The following is a 13,296-nucleotide window of genomic DNA, read 5'->3' on the forward strand; positions in this document are numbered from 1 at the left end:
ATATTTGCCATGTCAAAGATAAACGTAAAGGATTGGACTGCACAACAATATATTAAGAACAATTTGGCCATTTTAATCCACTTACATCACAGTTAGGCTACAATTGAAATCATACAAAGGCAAATAAATTATAGCACTAAAATAACTTCACATGAACACAATGGTTGAAATCATTTGTTAAAGCAAATTACAGTCCACACATTAAAATGCCAAACCTAAATGTTCACCAGCTTGAATAAAAGTGCTGAAGTGTAACAGAGATAAGAACATTGCATTACGGTTAAAGCTACTCCTAGAGGAGGGCGGGGATTTGAACCCACCAGCGTGGAGATCATGCAGGGACGGCATGCGAGACATTTGGCTACGCCAACTCACCTTTAACTGGGCAAAAAAAGCAGGTGTGTGCGTGTGCCGTGTGTGTGGAGGGGGAAATGAGTCAGTGTCCTGTAGCCATGCCAACGGAAAGGGGGAATACTAGAGAGAGACTAGCAGTGGTGTTTGGAGTACCGCTGTCGCCATGGCAGTACGATGCATAGAGTGCGTGAGAAGCAGGAGGAGTCTTCTGCTAGAACCCGTATCTACTGGTCAGGTGATTCCATTTCATATATGTTACCTCAATCTGGAAACTCATACACTGGCCTAAAGGGAAGAACTTAAAAGGGGAGGAAAATGGCAGTTTGGTGCCCTTTAATTCATCTGAAGATTTAATGCTGAGATTAAAATTATTCACAACCCTCTAATCACAGGTCACAGCAAAGACCAGTCTACTCATGGTTAAAGGATAAACAGTGATCAGAGAATCAGTGAGGGGAACACATTCACACACACACAAAGCCATTTCACACCCCTAATTAACAGCTGAGCTTTGTCTCAACTAGGGCATACATTATTCTCAGTGATGACAGTGAATAAAACGGGTAAAAGGGTAATTAAACCAAACTCCCAAATGTCTAGTTTCAGGCAGCTACAGGCTGCAAGATGAACCTGGATCCTAAGGCCTTAGTGACGTGCACTGTCTGTTTACAATGGCAGCTAACAAAACCTTACACACCTTGACATATTACTACTGTAAAGCATTCACCTTAGTAAGAAAGTCAACAAGATTTAAAAAACCTCTCACAACAAAGGATATCAACCTTTAGGCTTAAATATCTGGGCCTGCATTTACAGGAAACCAGTAAGGGCAAAATATCTGGTGAAGTATCCATAGGCCAACTGAGAGTATGAAATCCTCTACTGAAACACATCGGAACATTTATCAGTTTCGTTATGCACCATTCATCGCGTTTCCCACACCCTAGCCAAGAGAAAGGGATCTCAGTCCGAGCCTAACACATTATCATTGTTACTTGATATCTCCATCAGCCTGTAATGGCCACGACCCCTTCCCCACTGTCCTTAGGAAACCCTGCACACATTAAGCACACACACACATATGCATTCAGTTGATGTGTTTGTGTCCTTTCTGATCGTATCCTGGAGCCACGGCAGAAGGGGGAACAACACAAACAAACATAGCCGCTCTCAGACGTCGAACAAGGGCCACATTTAACTTGATGGAGGAGGCAGGGGAAGCTCGGGAGTCTGCTCTCCCAGCGGAGAGGCACAGCCTTGGGCAAGACGCTTCCCATAACCCCCACGGCAGATTCGGAGCGCTTCCAAATGCGGACACAAACACACCAGTCATGCAACGGAACTGGCACTGGGGAAGTCTCAGACTCGAGCTCGAGTTGCTATTTATGGAAAAGGCTACGACCTATGTGTTAAAGCAGCATCAGTCATGGTTTGTCATTCCAAAGATTTTGTCCGGCAGACATGCAGAAGACACTGCGATGTTCATAAACACACACATCAAAAGAACAAGGCTCACAGCTAACTTGCTCAAAAGCATTCACCAGTCCCATGGCAACAGTGGAAGGTTAGAATGGCATGGACCCCAGTAATGATGACAGAGGGGACTGGCTCTGTGGCATTGGTGAGTATTGATTGGCGGACTCCCTGAGCTACACTTTTCAGCGTAACTAAGTCACAGGTGGTGTGTGTGTGTGTGTGTGTGTGTGTGTGTGTGTGTCTGGAGATTTGTGTGTGTTTGCAGGGACATTCCTAGGCCCTTTGGAGATCGGCCGAAAAGAAACACAAACAATGGCCTGGTGGTTTTTCAGCGTGTTTGAATGAGGGGGCGCGCATTCATGAAGCATCACACCGCAATCACTGCTCTGGGAACAGTCTGCCTGTCTCACCTTTGGCCTTTCCTTTCGTGGCCTCACCAGCCACGTTGAGAGGCAGACAGCTGATCCTGGAGCAGCAACCAAAGCCTGAGACACCCAATCAAAAAAACACCCTCTACCACGCACGTCAAACAGCCAATCAGCAAAGGCAGTGCAGCAGGAAAACAACAACAAAAAAAGTTGCGCTAAGCAGATTTAACAAAAGTAAACAACAGTGACAACAGAAACAAACCAACAAAACAAACAAAAGCCCAGAAGCCTTAAGAGAAGGCCAGGCTTCGGGAGCTGGGGCTGGAGGAGGGGGTTTCGGGGCTGGAAGAGGGGCGTCACTCAGAAGCCGATCTTGCCGCGGGTCATGGAGTAGCCCAGCTTGGCCTCGTTATTGATGAAGGACATGATGCCCAGGTAGGTCTCGATCACTAGGGGGCGCTCCAGCAGCAGCACCCCGTTGGAGCGGCCCGGGATGGGATGCTCCTTATGGGCCTTCTTCACTGCCTGGATCAGCTGAGTCTTGAAGTTCTCCAGCTGAGAACGGCACAGAGATACGGCACACGTGAGACATGACGGAGGCTCTCTCTCTCTCTCCGTGTGTGTTTGTGTGTGTGTGTGTGTGTGTGTGTACGTAAGAGAGAGAGAGCCTACCTGGCACAGGCCTGATAGAGTTCAGGCGTGGTGCCTGAATTCAGGCTTGAGCTCGGCCATGTATGATGTCAAAAAAAGGCTATTCTCTATATTGTCTTTGAATGTATTTGATCATTTCAGGCACAGATAAGTTCCTGTCTATCAGCCATGCTGGCAGAATGAGATGGTGTGTGTGTGTGTGAGAGAGAGAGAGTGAGTCTACCTGGCAGAAAGAAATGGTGTGTGCGTGTGTGCGCAAGACAGAGAGAGTGCCTACCTGGCAGAGTGAGGCGACTTTCTCGTCTGCGCGGGCCATGGTGTGCTCAGAGAAGGTGGAGTAGGGCACGTCAGTAGACCAGGGGTTCCACCGGTTCACAAAGGAGGGACGTGGACGCTTGTCCCACTGCACACGCACACCAATGCCCTCTCTCCTACACACACACACACACACACACAAAAGAGAGAGACACACAAACACATAAACAAACAAACCAAATATGAAAGATGCAAATTAACTCAATACTCACGCATGTCAGTCAATAACTGAGCCAGAGAGTACTCCTGTGATCCCAGTGCTGACTTAGTTTACAGTGCCTATAGAAAGTTATCATACCCTTTTGAAATAGTTCCTTTTTTTGTCTTACAGCCTAAAATCAAAACCCATTTTTAAAAAAATCTTTTCCAGTTTTATTTACAAATGTAGCTGTACAACATCAAAATAATGAAACAAAAGTCAACAGTTCTGAAAATTAATAAAAAATTAAAAACTAGAATAACAGGGTTCCGTGCAGAATTGTTAAAATTTAGTCAAATTCTGTAGGGAATGGCGATGGACTGCTCTCTTCAAGTCAATCCACATATTTTCTATAGGATTTAAGTCAGGGCTCTGACTTTGCCACTCAAGGATATTCACCATCCTATCCTTAAGCCACTGCTTTGTTCTTTTGGCAGTATGTTTAGGATTTTTGTCGTGTTGGAAGGCGAATGACCTCCCCATCCTCAGCTGTTTAGGAGAGGGACGCAGGTTTTCCTCAAGAATTTTGGTGTACTTGGCAGCATCCGTTTTCCCTTCTATCCTGACCAATTGCCCAGTCCCCGCTGAAGAGAAACATCCCCAAAACATAATGTTGCCCCCACCATGCTTCAAAGTAGGTATGGTGTGTTTTGGGTGTGTTTGGGTGTGTATACTGTGTTTGGTTAGCGCCTGGAGCTCAGTCCAAAAACTTCAATCTTAGTCTCCAAAAAGTTCGATCTTAGTCTCATCTGACCATATAAGCTTTTTCCACATGGTAGCAGAATATTCCAGATGTGTTTTTGCACTGAACTCCAAGCGCAATGTTTGGCGAAAACCAACACAGTACACCACCCAAAACACACCATACCTAGTGTGAAGCATGGTGGGGGCAACATTATGTTGTGGGGATGTTTCTTTTCAGCGGGAACTGGGCAATTGGTCAGGATAGAAGGGAAAATGGATGCTGCCAAGTACACCCACATTCTTAAGGAAAACCTGCGTCCCTCTCCTAGACAGCTGAGGATGGGGAGGTCATTCGCCTTCCAACACGACAATAATCCTAAACATACTGCCAAAAGAACAAAGCAGTGGCTTAAGGATAGGATGGTGAATATCCTTGAGTGGCAAAGTCAGAGCCCTGACTTAAATCCTATAGAAAATATGTGGATTGACTTGAAGAGAGCAGTCCATCGCCATTCCCTATAGAATTTGACTAAATTTTTACATTTCTTTACGGAAAATTGGGCAAATATTCCCCTATCTAGGTGTGCAAAGCTATAATAGAGACATATCCAAACAGATTAATGGCTGTAATGAAAGCAAAAGGAAGCTTTACAAAGTATTAAGTCAGGGGTATGATGACTTTTCCAACCCTGTTATTCTAGTTTTTCATTTTTTTATTAATTTTCAGAACTGTTTACTTTTTTTTCATTATTTTGATGTTGTACAGCTAAATTTGTTAATAAAACTGGAAAAGATTTTTTTTAAAATGGGTTTTGATTTCAGGCTGTAAGACAAAAAAAGTAACTATTTCAAAAGGGTATGATGACTTTCTATAGGCACTGTATATCGGTAATGTATAAGGAGGGCGGGGGTCTTACTTGTTGAGTGATTTGGGGGGAAACTCAAACTCGCCCACAGAGATGGTGTCCACCGCATTGAGAGAGATTCGGACCACCTGCTGGCAGAGCAGGTTGATGAAGTCGTACTTGCACACCAGCAAAGACCTGCAGCAGTCACACAACAATTAAATCCATCGAATTCACTTAACGTGCCATCTTGCAAAAGAGAAAGTGCCATTTGTCAACAGATCAAACTTAGCTTTATGAGGAATTAAGGACAGTGTAATTATCAGCTTATCTTACCTTTCAGTGATAAGCACAAGCCTCTCCTTTTCATTGTTCCAATGGTCAATTCTACAGAGAGAAAAATGGGCGTGTCAAATTAGTCCACTCAAATAAATCATAACCTCAGTGGTGGTGCAGTATTTTTTGTTCTGCCAACTTTTCTAATGATCTAATGATGGAATCAATCAATTATTTAAGTCTTCTTTTAATGGCACCTACAGCAGACTGACTAGGCCTACTTGAAATGAATTAGGCATAAATGGCCTGTAGCCCTGTTGTAAGCGGTGAATGATTGGAAAACATAGAGGTGAAGGAAATATTTGAATCACTGTTGCTATAACATTATCACGTCTATGACTCTATTGATGTAATCTATTATAAAATATCCTTTCCCACAAATGCGTTGTCATCATGAAGCCCTAATACAATGCAGACAAAGGGCCAAGTCAGGCCAGAGCAAGCGCTATCAGCTGTGCTGACCCTTCACTCACTCTGCTAGCAGCCAAACGCTGAGCACTTCCCCGTCTTCCGATGGTAAGGCCACCGTCCGGATGTCGTTCACCGCCTGCTCGATGGTCCCCGGCTGGATAGGGAGATAATTGAGCGAGGAGAGGGATTATTCAGATGTAATTGCAATGGTAATTAACATGCAAGAAATGGGCCAGTCCGTAATAAAGGATTATCAATAATCTACAGTAAAATGCCGTGATCTTATTAAGGCTACTGATATCAACTCCTCGACTACTTCTATATAACCTGGGCCGCCGAGGTTATCTTTACGCGACCAGTTTTCATACATGATATGGTAGGCTACTGTAAACATTATGCAAATAAGCTACTTTGTAACTGATGAAAAATCAGGGGGTCAACTCCCTTGCTACAGTGCTTCCGTTTCAAGACTGCAACTCTGCAATCGAGAACATCTCTACAGCAGTATCATTGCTTAAGTAGCCTATCTTACGCAAATACAATCATCAAAATACTCACCCTGAACACGAAGTAATCTTTGACTTTCGCTTGCATCGTTGGGTTGTGAACATGGAAAGGCTTAAGTGTTTGCAAAGGGGAGCAGCAGGCGACAGCTGAACCAAAACCCCGGCTAGCTACGGCCCCTGGCGGCGTGAAGGCTACCTCCACCCCATCCTCAACCTCACCGTCGATGGCGTGGAGTACCGCAGCACCGGGGCTCTCCGGCTCCACCGAGTCATTCAGCTGAAGCATCTCATTCAATGTAACCCCAGGTGATCCTTAGGTGATTTACCAATAGGAAACAGATGAAGCGTACTGCGTTACAGTACTCGAAGAAGTAATAACATCACGGTCACATTCGCAGAGGCTTGGCCTGTCCGTCACGCTGTTAAAAAGGATGTTGATGTTATTTTCTCTCCGCGCTGTGATGGGAGGGAACTACACGGTGGTCTTGGTATCACTTCCCTTATTATTTCCTGCCTTAAAGAGACAGCGTGCTCTGATACAAACGCGTTAATTAGGGCCCGAGCACCGAGGTGCGGCCACTGAAAGTGGCTGCACCGTAGGTGCAAGGCCCTATTGTTTTTGCTCAGATTATTAGTGTGCTTGCAAAAGCACACTATTGTTATCCGTGCGTTTCATATACTTATTTATCTCAAGTCCAACTTTTGTCTCCCTATCTTGTCCTAGGGATTTAGAGCTAGAGACGCCGTTCCACTTCTCACGCGTGGGTCCTGATGCGAGGATGGTGGCTTGTATACAGCTTTTTGATACGGCATGTCGTTCTCCCGTTATTCCAGTTTTTCCGGTCGATTTTTTCCCATAGGAATGAATGGAAAAGCGATTTTTGAGCGCTGATGCCCACACATTTTTCCACCTGTAGCCCAAACCGTAAGACATAAAATCATGAAATTTGGTATGCTGATAGAGGAGACTACCCTGATTGACACCACCAGGTTTCATGCTCGCCACTCTCACGCTCTAGCGCCACCAACTGGTCAAAGATTGAAAACACGTTCATGCCCGTAACTTTTGATCCGTATGGCCGATTTTTATAAAACTTATACCATTGGAATCCTCTGACCCAGCTGATTCCAACGCACTATGTGACGTCATTTTCCGCCATGATGGATTTTCCACCATTTTGAATTTTGTCCAAAGTCAAAGTAAAGCAACTCTGGCCGCATAGTTCCTCCGATCGTCATGAAACTTGGCACGCATGATCTACAGACCAAGGCGGATCAACCGCCTTGATTTCACCTTCATACGTCCAAGCGTTCGCCTGTGACAACCAATTAAATTCAGCGAGCGAAGCCGCCAAACAGGAAGTGTGCCTATCTTGGAAATACTGTGACGTATGAAAGCCATATTTGGTGGGATGACTTGAGACCCCATCCAAAGCACCCTCAATAAATTTGGTGTTATTCGGTCTGTCGATGGCTCTATAATTAGCAAAAACGTGTGTGTTGGCGAATGTATACTATTAAGCAGAATAGCTCATCTTAAATTGCTTAGGTCATGCAGAAATGACATTTCAGAGTGATTTAAGATACAATGTTGATATTTTTTTTTAAAAAAAAATCAAATCGAGGCCATTCTTGTAAAACATATTGGTGTAATTCTCACAGCACTATGTAGTCATTCCATGTATTTTCATACCTTCATTATGGAATGATAGTAGACCTCCACTGTTCAATTGGTCATTGGATGACATGGATTGTCCGCAACGGTACAATGTGGGTGTGATTCTAGGAAGATCCGCATCGGGGTGTCTCATCCTGAGACTGGTAGATCTAAGCAATGCCATGGCCCCGAGGGGCAAGTACGGACTTACGCGCTGTTAGACATTGCGTGTGTTCATTTGGTATATATACTCGACAATCACACGATGTTTCATACTGACGGTGTGTTTTGGATGATTTGTATAGACCTGAGCATTCTGGGTACACTTCACTCCCAAATTCGGCGAAATACCGGAAGTAGAGCGGTCGCCCTGTCTGAGGATTTTAAGTTTCGTTTTCTGTTGTGATGATGAGCAGACGGCTGTGCACAAAAAACATAGATAATTAATTTACCCTTAGACAATTCCTGCAGTTATCCTGAGTAATCCAGCCCTTTACATTCAGAGATGCGATCATTGACAAAAAGTAAGTTTGATACATACATCAATTCACACTGGTATGCAAGAGGTTTGCTAATACACTTAAACTTGCTCTTGACATGATTTCCATGAAGTAATATACTGTAAGTGTTCTCTGAAATTATAATACTTCATGTGTTTAGCTTAAGAATCTACTGTTTAGCGTTTCTACTGTAAGGACGTAGACTAGTCTTGCATCTCTGTACTCTTCTTCTGTTGAGGTGTTGTTGCCTAGTGACGCCCTCTCGTGCAGCCTCATGCTAGTTCATTAGAGACGTTATCTAGTAGTACACCACAGTGTTGGTGAAGTTCATGACGTTAGTTTTGAGTGAGTTTACTGCCAATTACCTTAAGTTGAAGTTGTGTGCGTGTATGACAACAAAAGTAAGTGACCGTAACCTTCGGTCATGTGTATTGGGAGTGGGATGTATCTTTCACGTTGATATGCAAGGACTTAGCTTGCTAAACGGAGCATTAGCATTAAGGGTTTGAAATCGTTTGAAATGAAGGAAGCCTGTGTTACTTGTGTGAGAAGTTGAGCTTATAGAATGAGAGATAGCGATACAGTTTATTTAGTGACCATATTAATGACAGTTTATTTGGTTCTTTACAGACCACTATACATTATAAGTTTATTCATGCTGTTGTATGGTGGAAGAAAACTCAATAAAGAAACTAAGGAGAAACTACTGCTTCACAACCAGTATTCTAACCAAAGATTCTAGCGCTGTATGATCTTTGGTTCTAACTGACGCCACCCAAGCAACACAATCAATCAATCCATACAGTCCTTTAGCCCCATAGACAGTAAAAGATAGCCCTCATTAACAATCTCCGACTGGAGGAAGTTTGTACCTGTGCTGTGCGAGTTAACACTATTACACAGTACCGTTTACGCCGCTAGATGGCGTTATTGACCACATAATAACTGTAGTCACGAACAAAAAGGTTTCTTTTCTTTCTTGAAGGGGTTAGCGTTGCCGTTGCTGTATGTGTGTCCTGGCTTACAATTCAGTTTAATGAGCTTAGTATTCAATGCATATCTGTATGCTGCAGATATATTATCTATATAAATAGCCATCTACCTATATTTCTCTGTATGTATGGAATCCTGAATGTCTCTGCTGGAACAATACAAAGTTAAACCCCATCTCTTCTCCGTCCTATATTCTAACCGATATAGGCCTACCATCCAGTATAGTGCCACTACCCTACCTGAATCAGTGCAAACCTATAACCTTCCCAATAATAATAGTAATAATAATTAGGTAAAAATAATAGTTTCTGCTTTAGGGAGAAATCTCAGAATTCCCCTCCAGCTAAGGAAAGTGGGAGCTATGTTTTTAGACTCAGTAGGCAAGCTTATGTGTGGAGACTTAAACTGTGAAGTTTGGCCCACTTATTGTATAGCAGTTAACAATTCTAGGTTCAATGAATTACATCCAACACAAAGTGTTACAGAAAGTATTACTGTGTGTTTCATTTAACTATTGTTCATAGTAAACATTTAATTAATTTAGGCTATGGGTGGTATAGGTGAATTATTACCACACAGTTACTATCTAAAACTACGCAATCCTTAATTGAGATTTCATTGAAAGTGATAGGTTGAACTTTTAAAAAGGGGTTTTAAAAACTGTTTTTGTACTTTCATTTTATTATGTCATAGCCTACTGAACTGAATTGAATTCTAAGAGTTAAAAACAAAGGATAAAATAAATATTTTGTGATGCTTGCATTGCATAGTATTTCATTTAGGATAAGCTATATCAAAGCAGTTAGAAGTAACAGTAGTCACTTGACATTTCTGAGGATTTGCATATTTCCACCAGGGCAGTGGTAAAGACATTCTTCAGTGGAGGCACCACACAGTTAATCACGCTATCAACATCTTCTTACCTTTTCTTCTGTTATTACTATTCTTTAACTTTATGGTAGACAGTGAGTCCAGCAAATTGAGAACCTAGGATCCTGTTTATGTTTATGAATGTGACTATGTGTATAGTAGCCTATATGTTGAGACATAAGGGTGGAAAAATAGGTTACATTTATATAATGCAAATGATTAACAATGTCATTGAATATGTTGTACAAACAAGAAGAGCGAAATGGTAAACTTTTAAGAAATCATCATCCACATCATAGTTTGACGCTGTGTGGGGTTATGGACTTGACAGTTTTGCATGGAATTGCTCATACAGTATATACATATATATATATGTATATGTGTGTGTGTGTGTGTGTGTGTGTGTGTCTGTGTGTGTGTGTGTGTGTGTGTGCCTTGTTGCCGGTGTACAGTATTTCTGAATCTGAATATGGACAGGAAATGGCATAGCTTTTATCACATGCAACCAATCCAAAATCGATTTCATATTAGGGATGTTAACCGGTGACTGTTTGACCGATGGTTGACCGTATCCACGTTAACCGACCAAAGTTGTCGCTAGTCGGTTAACAAAAAAAAAAGAGAGGCATCTTTAAATTAGCCTAAAGACAGTGGACTAAACGTTACTACAGCTAGCCATCTCATTCCAAGAAGATCTTTTTTTCGTGAAGTTAACAAATTATCCCTCACACTCAATTTTTCATAACTCGCCTGCTTGTAGGCTAGGCTACGTAATAAACCAATAAAAACATTTGGCACGAGGTCACAGCGGTGGCTGGTGCGTCTTTTGCAATCTGGAAGTGCGCTGTTTTATCCATTGGTTTTATCGTGTTGCAGTCTAGGCAACTTTCCGCATAAGATGGGCTTAGATTGGGAAAGACATTACATCTACATTTCAGGAAGGGTCATCAATTGTAACAGATAAGGTAATGATCATCTTTCGTTATTATTGTTAGCACTTCCTCAAACTAAACTGGCGCTGTAGGGGATTTAAAAAAGTGACGTGAGTGAAAGGGCGGCGCGGGGGCTGTGTGTAGCCTATGAGCGGGGGACAGAGAGATGAGAGTTGGGAAATTGCGTGGCTGTTATTTCAAATAGCATAATTTATTTTAAACGAACCGGTTAACCGGTTTCAACCGGCTAATGAGCCTCGGTGGTCGGTCAAGAAAATTTGTAGTTTTCGCCATCCCTATTTCATATTCAGACACGTTAACCAGTAACAGCCTGGTTGCTTTGACATATCAACACCAAATTTGATCCTATTACACCATTTGAACAGGTGAGTCGTCCTATTTATTCTACCATCAATTTGAGGCTATAACACATTGCAACTTACTCAACAGTGAGTAAACAGCAGATGTTCCCGCAATACTCCTAACATTACTCGTATTTGTTCTAGAAACATGCCTAGTTCCTTAGGCTCCTTCCTTCTTTCACTGGTTACGTGTTTCATGCTGGCTACACGTGAACAACTCATACATAATTCAACACAAGGTCTACAGACCTTAGAGGTGTACATTTCATTTCCATACATCAAAGCATTCGCCCATGGCAGCCAATCAAATTCGATGGCGAAGCCTCCAAACAGGAAGTGAGGTCAAATCTCGGAAACGCTTTGAGGTGTCAAGACCATATTTGGTGGGACGATTTTGGACACAATCCAAATGAGCCTTAGTAAATTTGGTGTAATTTGGCCTCTAGGGGGCGTCGCAATTAGCAAAAATGCATTTTGTCTCATATCTCTTTACATCTTTGGGATGACATCCACATTTTTACATTGGAGGTGCTCTGGGACATACCACTGATGAACCTAGGCAACCCGTCACGTCAGTGTAAGAATTTGGCAATCGAGGGTAACGCCGCCAAACTCGAAGCAGCTTTGCGTCTTGGCCAAACTTTAGCGTTTTGACCTGAGGGCGAGCGGTCGCGTCTCCTGCCGGAGCGCTTTCGCGGCGCGTCGGAGCAAGCACACTTCGCACTTTCCCACCGGGAAATGCATTCTAGTTATTATTATTATTAGGGCCCGAGCACCGAGGTGCGGCCACTGAAAGTGGCTGCACCGTAGGTGCAAGGCCCTATTGTTTTCGCTCAGATTATTATTATTATTATTATTATTATAGTTTTTTCCTCCTTACCTGTTTTTTTTTTTTCACCAACTTGGCATGCTCTAAAACTCTTGTAATTTGGCAGCCATTTGTAGAATTGCAATCGAAACTCAGACACAGAGTTTTGGTCTAGGGCGTGGCTCAGGGACTCTATAGCGCCACCTATCACGCTGTCTGTTGTGGTTGACACATGCATACACGAAAATGGCCCAGATTTGGTGGGTATGTGTGTTGCAGTAATCTGAACAATTTTTACATTTACACTCTATAGTAAATATTCGAAGAATTTGAGTTATGGTTATGATTATGAATTTTGCACATCATGTATTTTGAAACACTTCTCCTAGACGGTTTATCGAAATCATGTCCTTTCAGCAGTAAAATGATCTTAAGGGGTTGCCCAAGAGAAATTGCGACCAGATTTTTGAATTTCAAAAGTATATTGAAATGGCGAAGGTTTGAATCTAGGTGTCTTATAAAAGAAACAAAAAGTTGGTGTTATAGGCAGAAAACAGTGACTAATTTGGATGAAATTTGATGGAGTATTAGTTAGTGTGTTTGTAGTGACAGTCATATGCAAAGTTTTGAATTTGGTGTTGTTTGTGATTTTTAAAAGTGCATTAATGATTGTGGTGGATACAGTTTTAGCTAAAATATTTTGAAGCGAGTTGATGAATGATTATAATCATATCAAGCTATGCTGCAATTTTGATTTTAACCATGTTAACAGAAAGTGAGTTATTTTTAATTTCATATTTGCCCAATCACACAGCCCCTCCTCTCTGTCCTTCTCTGCCTCTCTCTCTGTTGCAACTAACAGACACACGCACGCACTCTGTCACCCCCCTTCTTGGGTCCTCCCTAACTAACACACACACATTGACACACGCGCGGCTTTCTAGAGACAGACAGAGACAGAGACAGAGACAGAGACAGAGACACACACACACACACACACACACACACACACACACACACACACACACA

At 42.6% G+C, this 13,296-nt stretch overlaps 1 protein-coding gene across 1 annotated transcript; it reads right to left on the reverse strand.

Annotated features, from left to right (window-relative positions):
* Positions 1 to 52: 52 nt before the first annotated feature.
* On the reverse strand, positions 53 to 6,605 carry tprg1l (tumor protein p63 regulated 1-like). The gene is made up of 6 exons (XM_062540513.1): positions 6,198 to 6,605; positions 5,702 to 5,793; positions 5,229 to 5,279; positions 4,965 to 5,090; positions 3,127 to 3,280; positions 53 to 2,753 (listed from the first exon to the last, which is right to left on the reverse strand). Exons 1-6 carry the CDS (start codon positions 6,429 to 6,431, stop codon positions 2,559 to 2,561), a joined length of 852 nt encoding a protein of 283 aa, XP_062396497.1. The 5' UTR covers positions 6,432 to 6,605; the 3' UTR covers positions 53 to 2,558.
* Between the last annotated feature and the right edge of the window lie 6,691 nt (positions 6,606 to 13,296).

The sequence above is a fragment of the Sardina pilchardus genome, chromosome 7 (genome assembly GCF_963854185.1).
Source record: "Sardina pilchardus chromosome 7, fSarPil1.1, whole genome shotgun sequence".
Classification (NCBI taxonomy): Eukaryota; Metazoa; Chordata; class Actinopteri; order Clupeiformes; family Clupeidae; genus Sardina; species Sardina pilchardus.